Source organism: Pongo abelii, chromosome 8 (assembly GCF_028885655.2).
Source record: "Pongo abelii isolate AG06213 chromosome 8, NHGRI_mPonAbe1-v2.0_pri, whole genome shotgun sequence".
Classification (NCBI taxonomy): domain Eukaryota; kingdom Metazoa; phylum Chordata; class Mammalia; order Primates; family Hominidae; genus Pongo; species Pongo abelii.
Genome location: NC_071993.2, coordinates 98,860,974 through 98,874,741, shown reverse-complemented (window position 1 = coordinate 98,874,741; position 13,768 = coordinate 98,860,974). Strand labels below are relative to the sequence as shown.

Here is a 13,768-nt window from a genome sequence, read left to right as displayed (position 1 = left end):
TTTCAGTGGACTGAGATTGTGCCACTGTACTCCAGCCTGGGCGACAGAGCAAGACTCCATCTCAAAAAAAAATGTTTTCTATTTGAGATTGGCTGACCTGCCTTGCAGACTCAGAACCCACAGATATGGAGGACCAGTTTTATATAGAGACAGGAAATTTATATTGAATTAGGACAGAATTCTAATTTCATCTATTCTCAAAAATAATTAAAGAAACAAAGATAATTAAAAAGTGGTCATTTTATTTATACTCTCCACAAAATATTTGAATTAGCTTATAAAGTATGATATTACAATGAAGTATATATATATATATAAAAATCAGGACCAGAAAATATATCCAAACAAAGAGTAAGTCCAGAAGGATAGAACATGGATATCAGGACCTGAGGTCTGGAGAAACAGGCCTTGTGTGAGAATGGGCTTAGATTTCAGAGAGAAACCAGAGTGTGAGTGCAACTTTTCATACAGATAGTACCACAATATTATTTTTTGCTTAGTATATAGAGTGTGTTGATATTGTTCTATGTTGATTAATTCTGCATCTATGTTGATTAATTCTGTAGAGGTGACAGCTCTGAGCAACTGTTTTCTGGTAGCAGCTGGGAAATGTAGGTTTCGTGAATAGGGTTAATCAGCACTGTGTCTTGAGCCCTCTTCCTGTATTTTTACCTAATCTGCAATGCCAAGAATAAAGGAATGGGTTGTGTGCAATGTGATGAAGTGAGGTCGGAGGTTGGGGAGTGGGCAGAAAAGGCAGTAGGCAATAATGAAAGCTCTCAGCAGGAAGGTTTGAGATCTTTTGCAGAGTTCTTTTGAGCAGTGGTAACCTACAGCTATTGATAAAAGGCTGTATTTCCTGTCTCAATTAAATGAACATGAAAGAGCAGACCACTGGATACTACACAAGAATAGTTTTTACTTTTAAAATAAAGTGATCTATGATCAAACGCAATTAACATAAAGTGATTGGAATTACCTTACCAGGTCCTGAAGCTGCCATAACTGCTTTATTAGGAATGAGATTAGAAGAGAGATTATGTGTAGAAAAAGATACATCTCTGTGTGTGTGTGTGTGTGTGTGTGTGTGTATGTGTCATTAGAATCCTTGTTCTCACATATCAGGAAATTATTGTGTATTAAATGAAAAAATTAGTAAAAGGCAGTAGGTCCTCATGAAGGCATTTAAAAGTAATGCTTTATGGTATTAGTGAATCTGCCTTTGTAGTAAATGTCAAGGGAATGATAATTTACTCAAGCAGACCAAAATTTACATGGAAAGAACTGCATTTTTTTTTTTTTTTTTTTTTGAAATGAAGTCTCGCTGTGCCGCCCAGGCTGGAGTGCAGTGGCGTGGTCTCGGCACACTGCAAGCTCCGCCTCCTGGGTTCACACCATTCTCCTGCCTCAGCCTCCCAAGTAGCTGGGACCACAGGTGCCCGCCACCACGCCCGGCTAATTGTTTGTATTTTTAGTAGAAACGGGGTTTCACCATGTTAGCCAGGATGGTCTCGATCTCCTGAACTTATGATCCACCTGCCTCGGCCTCCCAAAGTGCTGGGATTATAGGCTTGAGCCACAGCGCCCGGCCAGAACTGCATTTTTTTTCATGCAATAAAGGTGGAGCGAATGTCTACATGTGAACAGTATTGTAAACAGGTCTGAGTTTTCAGGGTCTGGGGAAGAAATGGAGATTTTGTGATTTTGTGTCTTCTGGCTAACTGGTGAGGGCCAGTGTCATAAAAGGCAAAAAGTGGCTGGGTGCAGTGGCTCGCTCCCGTAATCCCAGCACTTTGGGAGGCCGAGGTGGGCGGATCCCCTGAGGTCAAGAGTTTGAGACCACCCTGGCCAACATGGCGAAACCCTGTCTCTGCTAAAAATACAAAAATTACCCAGGTGTGGTGGCAGGTGCCTGTAATTCCAACTACTCAGGAGGCTGAGGCACGAGAATCACTTGAACCCGGGAGACGGAGGTTGCAGTGAGCCGAGATCATGCCACTGTACTCCAGCCTGGGCAATAAAGCAACACTCTGTCTCAAATAATAATAATAAAGGCAAAAAGTTAGGTGAGGGTGAAATTTGTAGCAATCTTAATGTGTAGACTGGCCAGGCGTGGTGGCTCGTGCCTATAATCCTAACACTTTGGGAGGCCGAAGTGTGTAGATCCCCTCAGGTCAAGAGTTTGAGACCAGCTGGCCAACATGGTGAAACCTTGTCTCTACTAAAAATACAAAAATTAACCAGGCATGGTCGCGGGCACCTGTAATCCCAGCTACTCGGGAGGCCAAGGCAGGAGAATTCTCTTGAACCCAGGGGGTGGAGGTTGCATGAGCCAAGATTGTGCCACTTCACTCCAGCCTGGGCAAAAATGGGAAACTCCATCTCCAAAAAAAAAAGTGTAGACTGTTTCTAACTGAGCAATTCCAGTTTTAAAGTTAATTCAAAATGTTTTGAAAGTATAATTGCCACAGGTGCTACCTTTCAAGTGGAAGTACTCCTGGGTATAAGCCAAGCCACATAAGAAATTATCCCATATGTTTCCTCGCATTAAGTGTTGATGTCTGAGCAAGGGGGAAATGAACAATTCCGTTAATACTAAGGAAATGAAAAGTCAACTTTTTTGTTTTCTATCTTAGTCATTGGTGGAGGGGAGGGGGAATGGCATGTTCCTTGAGAACAGATACCAGGTTCCCTTTCTGCACCCAGCCCACTTCTCAGAGCTTATTGGCTACCTGCCAAACTGGTTGGTTTTGAGGCAGTGCAAAATTTGCCTTCTGGTGTGGGAGGATGTTTTTGTGTTTTTGTTTTGTTTAAGCTATTTTGATAATATGTTTTAAGGTTTCGTATATAAAACCATATACATAAAGGCTCATGTTTTAAGGTTAAAATTCTAAAGAAATACCTTATTTTTTACTTGTGATAAAATAGTACAAACTATGGGCACTAAGTCAGGGTCCCAGTTAAAAAAAATGACCAAATAGAAATATGCCATAAAGATTTCTTTTTCTACTTTTAAAAAAATTTACTTAAACTTTGAAGCTTGCTTTTATTTAACCAGCCTCATTTGTCAAAATCAGATAAATCCAAAAGAGGTAACTCTCTCTCTTTTTCCTGAGACAGTCTTGCTCTGTCACCAGGCTGCAGTGCAGTAACGTGATCTCGGCTCACTGCAGCCTCTACCTGCTGGGTTCAAGCAATTCTCATGCCTCAGCCTCCTGAGTAGCTGGGACTACAGGCGTGAGCCACTACACCCAGATAATTTTTGTATTTTCAGTAGAGACAGGGTTTCACCATGTTGGCCAGGCTGATCTCGAACTCCTGACCTTAAGGGATCCGCCTGCCTCGGCCTCCCAAAGTGCTGGGATTACAGGCGTGAGCCACCATGCCCAGCCAGAGAGTACTCTCTTTGTGCTTTATTGTTATCTTTGGTAATTCTATGCTAACTTGCTGCATGTTCATCTGTATTAAATCATATTGCTGAAAGATATGTTTGAATTTTGGAGGGTGATGAGAATTAAAAAGTCAGACATGGAGAATTTTTAGAAAATACTCCTGATGTACTTTAGATGAACTCTTAAAACAAAGTGGTGTACCGTGACACGTTGTAAACATTCTCTATCATGTGTTAAAATGAATCTGATTCAAAATGCAGACTCTGTCTCTAAAAGCCTGCCTTAAAATAAAAAAACCACAGGCAGAGGTGGTTTCTGATGGTTTCATGGTACGTGTCATATGTCTAGAGTGCTGAGTACAGTACCTGTAAGTAGATTCCCCAAAAGTTTTATTGAAAGGTACTTAATGCAGATTACATTAACTAATTAACTGGATTTTGTTTGGGTCATGTTCATTGTGAAATGCACAAATCAGTGGGCTTGTCTTTAGTCATCTTATTCTCATTTGGGGTTGATGGAAATGAAGTAAGGACCAAGTAAACGACTTTTTTTCAGGTGCAAATTCGACCATGGAACCTAAGTGACAGTGACTTTGTAATGGATGGTTCTCAGCCTTTGGACCCCAGAAAAACTATCTTTGTTGGGGGAGTTCCACGACCCCTTCGAGCTGGTGAGTGGAAATAGTAACACCACAACAACAAAACCAACAACAACAAAATCCCCAATGCCTTTAGTCTTAAATATTTTCTAGGTTTCCAGTCAGCTATACATAGTCTCCAAAAAGAAGGCTATCGTCATTTTCACTGAGCTTTTTCAGGATTAAAGGTTTTCTCCCAAAATGCTCTATTTTGTTATGGTGCAAAAGTGAATTTCATTAAACAGTTATGTTGACAAAATGAATTCTATTTAGTGCTTTCCTATTTAATCGCTTATATAAAAAATAATAACACATTTGGCAACGTGCATTCTTATGCCAGTCAGCATTGTTCTGTATGACAGAAATCTGTCTTTTTTAAATCTTCCCGGTTGTTTTTTTTTTTAAGTTCCTTTCCAGTGATGAAATAATTGTGCTGCTGGATTTGAGCAGAATCATAATTGACTGGAGAGTTTGAAGTGTTGTTGAACTGATGGCTTCAATACATATTTAAATCCAAAGACAAATCCAATCAGCTGTACATCAGCCTCCTAATAACCAGTATTAATGCCAGTGGAGTATAACGAAATTATTTCTAAGATCTAAGTTTTTGAAGCACTTAGAATAATTAAGTGTATTTTTTAAAGTAAGACAAAAAAATGTTACCATTGCCACTGTGAAAGTACATTTCTTTTGTGTTATTTATATGCACATAGACTTAGTTCTACCTAAAATTAAAACAAAAAGCAGAGATCATTAACATCATGTTGTGAAACAGAATTATAAAATGTAACCTAACGTTATTTAGCTGTATGACTTTCAAGACTTAATTCTGAAAGTTCCTCAACATTTGTAACATATTTATCCAAATCCCAACTCCAGCCTACACCTGAAAGATAACTTTAGACCTATATAAAGACATTCATAATTTCATTTTGAAGGACTTTTAAACATATTTGTTCTGATTGGGTCTTATTTTCTTCATTCTAATGGAAAACTGTAAAACGAAAGATAGAAAGCAAAACAGCAGAGATGCTCCTCTTTTATCTGCAGTCAGAGAATAAAGTCTAAGAAGGGCTAATTCAAATGTGAAAAGCATTATGAGATGGGGGCAAATGCAGCCCTTTGTAAACTGTGCTTTAAAAAAAAATGGTGGAGGTGTTGTGGAATATTTCTGACTTTTTCTAACTAGTGTTATATTTAGGAGTGGAGAGAGACAGAAATCCTTTTTCTTATTTTACAAATGGACAATCATTGCTAGTATTCTAGCTATTCCTTTTGTAACTAACTACAAGCACAAATTAGTTTTTTTGTTTGTTTGTTTGTTTGAGACGGAGTCTCACTCTGTCGCCCAGGCTGGAGTGCAGTGGTATGATCTCGGCTCACTGCAACCTCCACCTCCCGGGTTCAAGCGATTCTCCAGCCTTAGTATCCCAAGTAGTTGGGACTACAGGTGTGTGCCACCACACCTGGCTAATTTTTGTATTTCTAGTAGAAACAGGGTTTTGCCATGTTGGCCAGGCTGGTCTCGAACTCCTGACCTCAGGTGATCCGCCTACCTCAGCCTCCCAAAGTAGCTGGGATTACAGGCGTGAGCCACCACGCCTGGCCACAAATTAGCTTTTATGTTCTAGCCCCTTTCCTTTTTTTTCTAGATAGTAATCTGAAAAAATATTCTGAAAAAGCCCTATAGTTATAAAAATAACAGAACTGGCTGTAACTTCTTACGTCTATCTAAGTCACAGACGTACAAGTTTATACATTAAACTTCAATTTGTATTATTCAGTCTTTATTCTTCCTGTTTTAATGATTTGGAAGGATAGGTGAGGGCCTATGTATCATTTTTCTTCTGTAAATCTTGTGAAGATACCTTTTCCAAACTTCCTGTATGAGCACACCAACACTGCAAGAAGTGAACCCCTGGACATGAAATTATATTCTTTAACATTTGGTATCTGCAAGATGCTACAAATTCTAGTATTAAACAAGAATTATATTTAGTTGTCTAGTAAGAAATGGGATTTTGTGTTCCCTGACTAGATACTATATTATACCTTTCATAATTTGAAGTTCCTTTTTTTTGAGACAGAGTCTTGCTCTGTCACCCAGGCTGGAGTGCAATGGCACGATCTCAGCTCACTGCAACCTCCACCTCCCGGGTTCAAGCGATTCTCCTGCCTCAGCTTCACGAGTAGTTGGGACTACAGGCGCATGCCACCATGCCAGGCTGTTTTGTATTTTTGGTAGAGACAGTGTTTCACCATGTTGGCCAGGCTGGTCTCAAACTCCTGACCTCATGATCCACCCGCCTCGGCCTCCCAAAGTGCTGGGATTACAGGTGTGAGCCACCGTGCCCAGCCGAAGTTCTCTTTTTTTTCAACTAAGCTAAAATTTTTTGTTTTAAAATGTTTTGTTTTTATAGTTATGTGGATAGTAATCTAAAATCACTTGTATTATTGATAGTGTTTCTCCCATGCCAACACTTCCCTTAAGCATAGCTAGTTTTCTAGGTGGCAAAGTAATCTATATTATTGTCTTAGAATTTTACCATTCATCCCAAGACTTCTAGTTTAGAGGGCCATGTAATTAAGACAAAAAGTTAACATCTGCAACTTTTATCTATAATCCTAGGAATTGGGTTTCTTTGAAACACACTGAGCTTTGGGAACTGATGTATACCTTGGAATAGAAGACTTTTTTAAAGGAATTCATTGTGACTTTGCTAGACAAGCTGAAGTTGAATACAGTACAGTTCACTTGAATGATAAACATTTATTGAGCATCTACTGTATTACTGGCACTGAGAAAGTGTGTGTCATGCAAAACTGAATATCCCACTATCATGTTAAAAGAGGTCATCATATACAGAGAGCCAAAAGATTTCAGAAGAAAACAATGTATTTATAGAATGTGAACTCAGAATGAATTGGAGACCAGATTATATTCTTTAACATGATTCTCAAATTTGGTTTTGAAATATTTTAGAGCATTTTTGATTATTTCCAAGGGATATTCTAGTTACGGAATTTTGGAAAGTCTAAAACTATTTTAAGCATTTTATGTAGACTGATCCTGGACTAGATATGGGTGTCCCTACTCAACAGGTGAGATTTTAGATGTCCAGGTGGATTTTTGCCTTATTCAGGGCCAAAAAGTATCCCTTAATATGTCAATATGTCACAGTGACTAAAATGTTATCACTGAAGTGTTATTCCTTTGGAACTTGTGAGTTTTTTTTTTTTTTTAATCTTTGATATTTCCTCATTGTAAGACAAGGACCAATATCACTGATAGTTATTCTGAATACAGGCTTTTTCCCTTTAAACAGAAATATACAAACACCTCTAAAGAAAAAAGACAACCTGTTTTAAGCAATATTGTCCGAGTTTCTGGTTCTTTGATAAACCTTCCTTTTAAAAACTCAGGTTGGACCAGCCTGGGCAACATGGTGAAACCCTGTCTCTACAATAAATACAAAAATTAGCCAGGCATGGTGGCACACGCCTGTAGTCCCAGCTACTTGGGGGGCTGAGGCAGGAGAATCACTTGAACCCAGGGAGCTCGGGGCTGCAGTGAGCTGAGATTGCATCAGTGCACTCCAGCCTGGGTGACAGTAAGACCTTATCTCAAAAAAAAAAAAAAAAAAAAAAATTAGGTTGGAAAAAATCACAGTCCTAGAAAGGAAAAGCAAAGCAAAGCTGAAAATGGGAAAATATCAGTGGAAAATTTAGATGAGCTTACTCATTGCCTGATTGTGGCTTTCTCTATGTCAAATAATACACATTCTTACTGTCTCTTCCTTTCATCACTCCCATCGGTGACAATAGCAAGCCAACGATGGTTTGCCTGAAGTCTCCCTGGTGTTTATCAGATCTTGTTTTCTTTCTACTCCCCACCTCACCCTACCCTCACGTTAGGAAAGCCTGTAAGTAGACTCACCGTGCCACCATGTGGCTAAAGCTCGCGTATTCTTCATAGGCAGTACAGGGTAATGGGCAGTTTGATTCTCCTCCTGCTGCCACCTGGAAGTACAACATGTTGCCACTATGCTTCATTCATGTAATGTGAATCTCCATACAGAAATAGCCCTGTTGCATATCTCTGTGGCATTAGGACCTCTCCAGGATGCATACCTCTTCACTCTGACAGAAGATAAGTGCCAGACTTGGGGGTTATGATATCACCAGGAAAAAGTAGAGAGTAAGGTATGTGGTCTCTGTACTCTTCCCCAGTTGATTAACATGAGTATTCCTCTGATCCCAAATTTCTTGGTTTTGGCATCTGATGGGAGGACTGCCCCAGTGACCAAGCTTTTGGATCCATTCATTCCCAACCTTGATCAGGCTGGAAAAACTTTCAGTCTTTCTCATTAGAAGCATATGAACTGTTCTTGACTTCATGACTTCCTTAGGCCCTGCAAACAGATCAATCTTGAGAGAGTGCTCATCTGAATCCCCACAGCCTACTGTTTTCTCATTCATCTTTTGGTCCTATCTTTCCTAACAATTGCTCTGATAATTCCTTCCTTTCTTTTTTTCCCCTACTAATATTCTGTGATGAATCCTGAAATTTCTTTCTCTGCCTTTCCCCACCTGCCCTGATTGTTGCGAGGATGGTTTTTCTGTGGGAGGTAAAAATTTGTGAAGTAAATATTCAGAGATATATGGCATATATCTAGAGAACATATATCCTGAATTTTTCTAAGATCATTTATTTCAGACATTTTGTATAAACATTTGATAGTTCACATGTATTAGAAACCATATCCTGATTTGTGATTTAGGAAACAGGAGTATTATAACCCTATCCTTTATTGTTGTTTTATGATATGGTTGCAGGCAGAAACCATCCTGTATCAAGTTTTTCAACAGTAGAAGCTTTTTCACCATGTCCTAAGTTCAGTATGGGTTGTCCCGGATAAACTCCAGATTTGGCATACTGACTTGATTAACTGTATTACCTTTAGGGATAAGGATTTTCCTAATGTTAGTATGTGTTTGTGTCCTCCCTCTGCACCAAAAGCAAACCCTCATCCAAAGCTGATGTCAAACTTTGCCATATCAGTGGCAGGCTGTGTGATATTAGCATAAAACCAAAATAACACTGTGATGAATTGATACTTATAGAGCATAAAACCAGGCCAACTTAAATGTTAAGCAGAGATTCACAGGGTGGGAGCGGGGCAAGAACCCTGGACAAAACTAAGCATTTGAATACTACTCTGTCCTCAGCAGTGTGCCCAGAGCTCTCATGGATGTTTAATTCTCACAATGACCCTGCGAGATTGTAAGTGGTAGACTGCGCTTTCGAGATGATGAAGCAGAGTTCAGATAGAGTAATTGGTCTTTCTCAGGTAGAAGGAAAGATACTTTATTAAGCTGAGATCTGAGATGTTGTCTCAGTAACAGTAGTAACAGTCTACTTGGTACCACTGCACTCTGTCTGATTTAGTTTGTTGTTTATGCCATCTATTTGAAAATATTCTTAACTTCCCAACATGCCTGATGTAGAGCAGAAGCTTATGAGCACATTTCTTCACTTGAAGTGTGTGAATTGCGCTTGAACCAACTTGACCATTGTGGTAAACCTAGAAAGTCCTCATCAAGTTTAATCTTCCTTTCTTTCAGAAGTCAAGACCACTTTGATATCTTAAGGTGCCCTATGCCTCTTGCCTATCTGTTTTGTCCTTATTTCCAAAGAGAAGAAATATGGATTATAGATTCACAGTTTAGAATCTGTAAAGACGAATGTGTTATTTTCCTCTGGAATCCTCATTTCTACTCTATCTCATTTGGCTGTCCAGTATCTCAGACTCACATGTTGCCTTAGCTGGCTTTGAAATGTATTATAATTAAATGATATAAATAGGGCCCTGAGGTGAAGCAGGGCTGGGAGGAGTCATCATGAGTTTCCTCTCTGGTGAACTAAAGACCCTTTCACATCTTTGTAAAGAATCAGGAGCAGGCCAAGCGCGGTGGCTCACGCCTGTAATCCCAGCACTTTGGGAGGCCAAGGCAGGTGGATTACCTGATGTCAGGAGTTCAAGACCAGCCTGGCCAATATAGCAAAACCCCATCTCTACTAAAAATATAAAAATTAGTTGGGCGTGGTGACTGCACACCTATAATCCCAGCTACTTGGGAGGCTGAGGCAGGAGAATACTTGAACCTGGGAGGCGGAGGTTTCAGTGAGCCAAGATCGTGTCACTGCACTCCAGCCTGAGCGACAGAGCGAGATTCCATCTCAAAAAAAGAAAAAGAAAAAAGAATCAGGAGCAAATCCAAGGAACCATAATTGAAGCTTATATTCAAATTCAGAGATGTAGTCATCACAATCCAAAGGAATCCATGGGGATGCTATGCTCCACATTGCTGCAGTATTCTAGTTTGTCCCTCCAGTCTGTGGCACAGTGACGCTCATCACAAGAGCCAGCATGTGGATTAGACTTATTGTGTTGCTACTACCATGGAAGTTGTTCATGAGACAACTTAAGTTGTCTTAGGATCACAGAGCATCTTGTCCAAAGTATGGTATACCCTTGAACCATAGCTATTAGACCTGCCATCTTCCCACCATGACCAGACAGACCCATGAGCACTGTCTGGATGGGAAAGAAAATAAAAAGTAGTTGGGAAAGAAAATAAAAAGTAGTTGGGAAAGTCTCGACTTCCTCGTGGACTGTATACCTATTTTCACCTCTGTGTGAACTCTGGATTCCTTCGCCTCTATGCCCTGCTCTGCTACCCTCATTTCCCTCAGGTTAAATGTTAAGAACATCCTCCTGGGAGCTACTTTGTCTCTGCCCTCTGCAGAGGATGGTTTCAGATGAGGACTAGAAATTCTGTTTAGTACTTAAATGAGTTCAGCCTGCAGGAAGTATGCTGAATGAAGACTCACTGGTTGAGCAAAAGACCAAATACAAACAGCAGTTGTTTGACTATTGTTTACTTCTCTTCAAGGGTGGTCATAGTATTAGACTTTCTGTAGTTAAAATACAGATGAGGCCGGGCGCGGTGGCTCACGCCTGTAATCTCAGCACTTTGGGAGGCCGAGGCGGGCGGATCATGAGGTCAGGAGATCGAGACCATCCTGACTAACACGGTGAAACCCAGTCTCTACTAAAAATACAAAAAATTAGCCAGGCATGGTGGCAGGTGCCTGTAGTCCCAGCTACTCGGGAGGCTGAGGCAGAAGAATGGTGTGAACCCAGGAGGCAGAGCTTGCAGTGAGCCGAGATTGCCTGGGCAACAGAGTGAGACTCCGTCTCGAAAATAAGTAAATAAATAAATAAATATAAAATACAGATGAGGGTAGAGAGGGAGATGGGAAATTTTCATACTCTTCTCCCAAAAACCTCTTCTTAAGTCACCTTGGTTTCTTCTAGCTTCTCAACAAATTGCCCTTCACTTAAGTGAGACCTAATCAACTCAAATGTCTGCAGACTTTTTGGTGGCCAAAAAAGCAACTACATATAAGTTCATAAATGGAAATTATTTATTTATAATTAGTTTTCATAAGAGCATAAGCAGATGAGGGTTTCCGTTTCCTATCAAAAGTACTTAACTGCCAGCAACATCAGTCATGATCTAATCCTTGGAATGTGCAGATGATTTCAAGCAGATAGATTCACAAAGTAATGGAATGTTTGTGCTTCTCTGGCATCAGGAGATCCTGAAGATTTTTTTTTTTTTTTTTTGAGACGGAGTCTTGCTCTTTCGCCTGGGCTGGAGTGCAGTGGCGCAATCTCAGCTCACTGCAAGCTCCAGCTCCCAGGTTCATGCCATTCTCTTGCCTCAGCCTCCCGGCGTCTGCCACCACGCCCGGCTAATTGTTTGTGTTTTTAGTAGAGATGGGGTTTCACCGTGTTAGCCAGGATGGTCTCCATCTCCTGACCTCATGATCCGCCCACCTTGGCCTCCCAAAGTGCTGGGATTATATAGGCATGAGCCACCGCGCCTGGCAATCCTGAAGATTTTTTGGAGACCACTATGGTGTAGAAAAATCTGTGGTTACGGTAACTCTCCTGCTTAGCTGGAGTTTCAAGCTAACCACTCATGTGCCTTCTTCTAAATCAGGCACTTTATTGAGTCCTTCCTATTGTGGAAGACAAGTGCCATTCAATTCCTTGCCAGCTTCTTTTCCTGGCCATTCACCAGGCTTAGAGATTGTTCCCTTTCTTATTTCACTACAGGGAAGCCTTGTCTTTAGAAAATTAGTATTTAATTTACAGGATCCTGAGGTTACTTATTTCACTAAACCCATTCAACCAATAAGGGAAATTCATTAATGACTGCAATTAACAATTAAGTTTGCCTTCAGTTTCTTGGTCTCTGTTACTGCAGTAACATTCGCCATATGAGGAGATTCTCAAACCATCAGAGGTTGTTGGGATGAAGTATAAGGACCTCTAATATTCAGAGTATGCACACAATTCTTGTTACATTGTTTGAATGAATGTGATTCCTGGATCCTGCCCCAAGACTGCAGTCAGCATCTACTTGGCTTTAACGGACAATTCTCCCTTGGCTGATATAGCTTAGTAATTCTGACCATAGTGGTATAATTGAGATAACTTTCTACTGCTCTGTCTTTAATAGCACTTACTCTTAGGCTTAGTTATTACTAGCTTATTTTCTCACCTTCTGAAAATTACTTGTTGGTTGTAGGTTCTCCTTCCTATTAAAAATAGGCACTTAGAAAACAGTCACCAATAGGCAATCTGGTATGTAAAGAACTTTTGGAGAAGTGTAAAGATAGCTTCTCTGATGTAGCAACACAGTTTTTCTTACTGCCTCAGCAGTTTCATAGTACAGAAACCAGTAATGCTTGGCTTTCCTTTTGTTCATAGACATCTAGCGGAGTTCTTATGCTATTCAGCCCTTCACCCTTTGTACATTCTGCAGAACTCTTCTCCTAGACGAGAAGAGTTGTGCTGCTCTCCATCTCCCCAGATACTGATTCCTGTGGAGCTCTACTATGTGATGATCTTTGCACATTGGCTGTGGCCCAGGTCATTGTCTGTCTTCCCTGTCTTCTCCTTTCCAATACCATACATAGGTGTTGAAACAGGTTCTTGGGTCACTTCCCAGGGGTAGTGCTGAGTCTTTTGGACTTATACTATGTGAGTAGCCTAAAAGGAATGGTCATACCTGGAGAAGGTGCTGTCCACTATCAAGTAAACAATTACCTTCAGACAATCTGGTATGCAGGTAAGTGCTACATGTTTTTCTAATGGTACCTTTATTGTTTTGTAACTATACCAATATAAAGGCATGCTAGGCCAGGCATGGTGGCTCACGCCTGTAATCCCAGCACTTTGGGAGGCCAAGGCTGGCGGATCACTTGAGGTCAGGAGTTCAAGACCAGCCTGGCCAACATGGTGAAACCCCATCTCTACTAAAAATACAAAAAATTAGCCAAGTGTAGTGGTGCATGCCTGTAATCCCAGCTACTCGGGAGGCTGAGACAAGAGAATCACTTGAACCGGGGAGGTTGTAGTGAGCTGAGATCACACCACTGCACTCCAGCCTGGGCGACAGAGCGAGACTCTGTCTCAGCAAACAAACAAACAAACAAAGGCATATTTAGAAGAAATGTGACAAGGAGTACAGGCCAGACCTCTGGATCTGTAGCAAGGTACAACATGGGTATGTTTTTACTATTTGTGTAGCACCTTAGTGCTCTGTGGTAGGTTGTAAGTGCTCAGTAAATGTTTATTGTGGCTATTATCATTACTAGTAT

At 40.5% G+C, this 13,768-nt stretch overlaps 1 protein-coding gene across 23 annotated transcripts in view; it reads left to right on the top strand.

Annotated features, from left to right (window-relative positions):
• CPEB3 (cytoplasmic polyadenylation element binding protein 3) overlaps window positions 1–13,768 on the top strand; it is a 240,203-nt gene that overhangs the window by 192,742 nt on the left and 33,693 nt on the right. For all 23 annotated transcript variants that reach the window (XM_054522629.2, XM_054522627.2, XM_054522633.2 and 20 more), the window contains one exon: window positions 3,948–4,062. In XM_054522629.2, coding sequence (XP_054378604.1) covers window positions 3,948–4,062 — 115 coding nt within the window. The remainder of the gene's footprint in view (window positions 1–3,947; window positions 4,063–13,768) is intronic.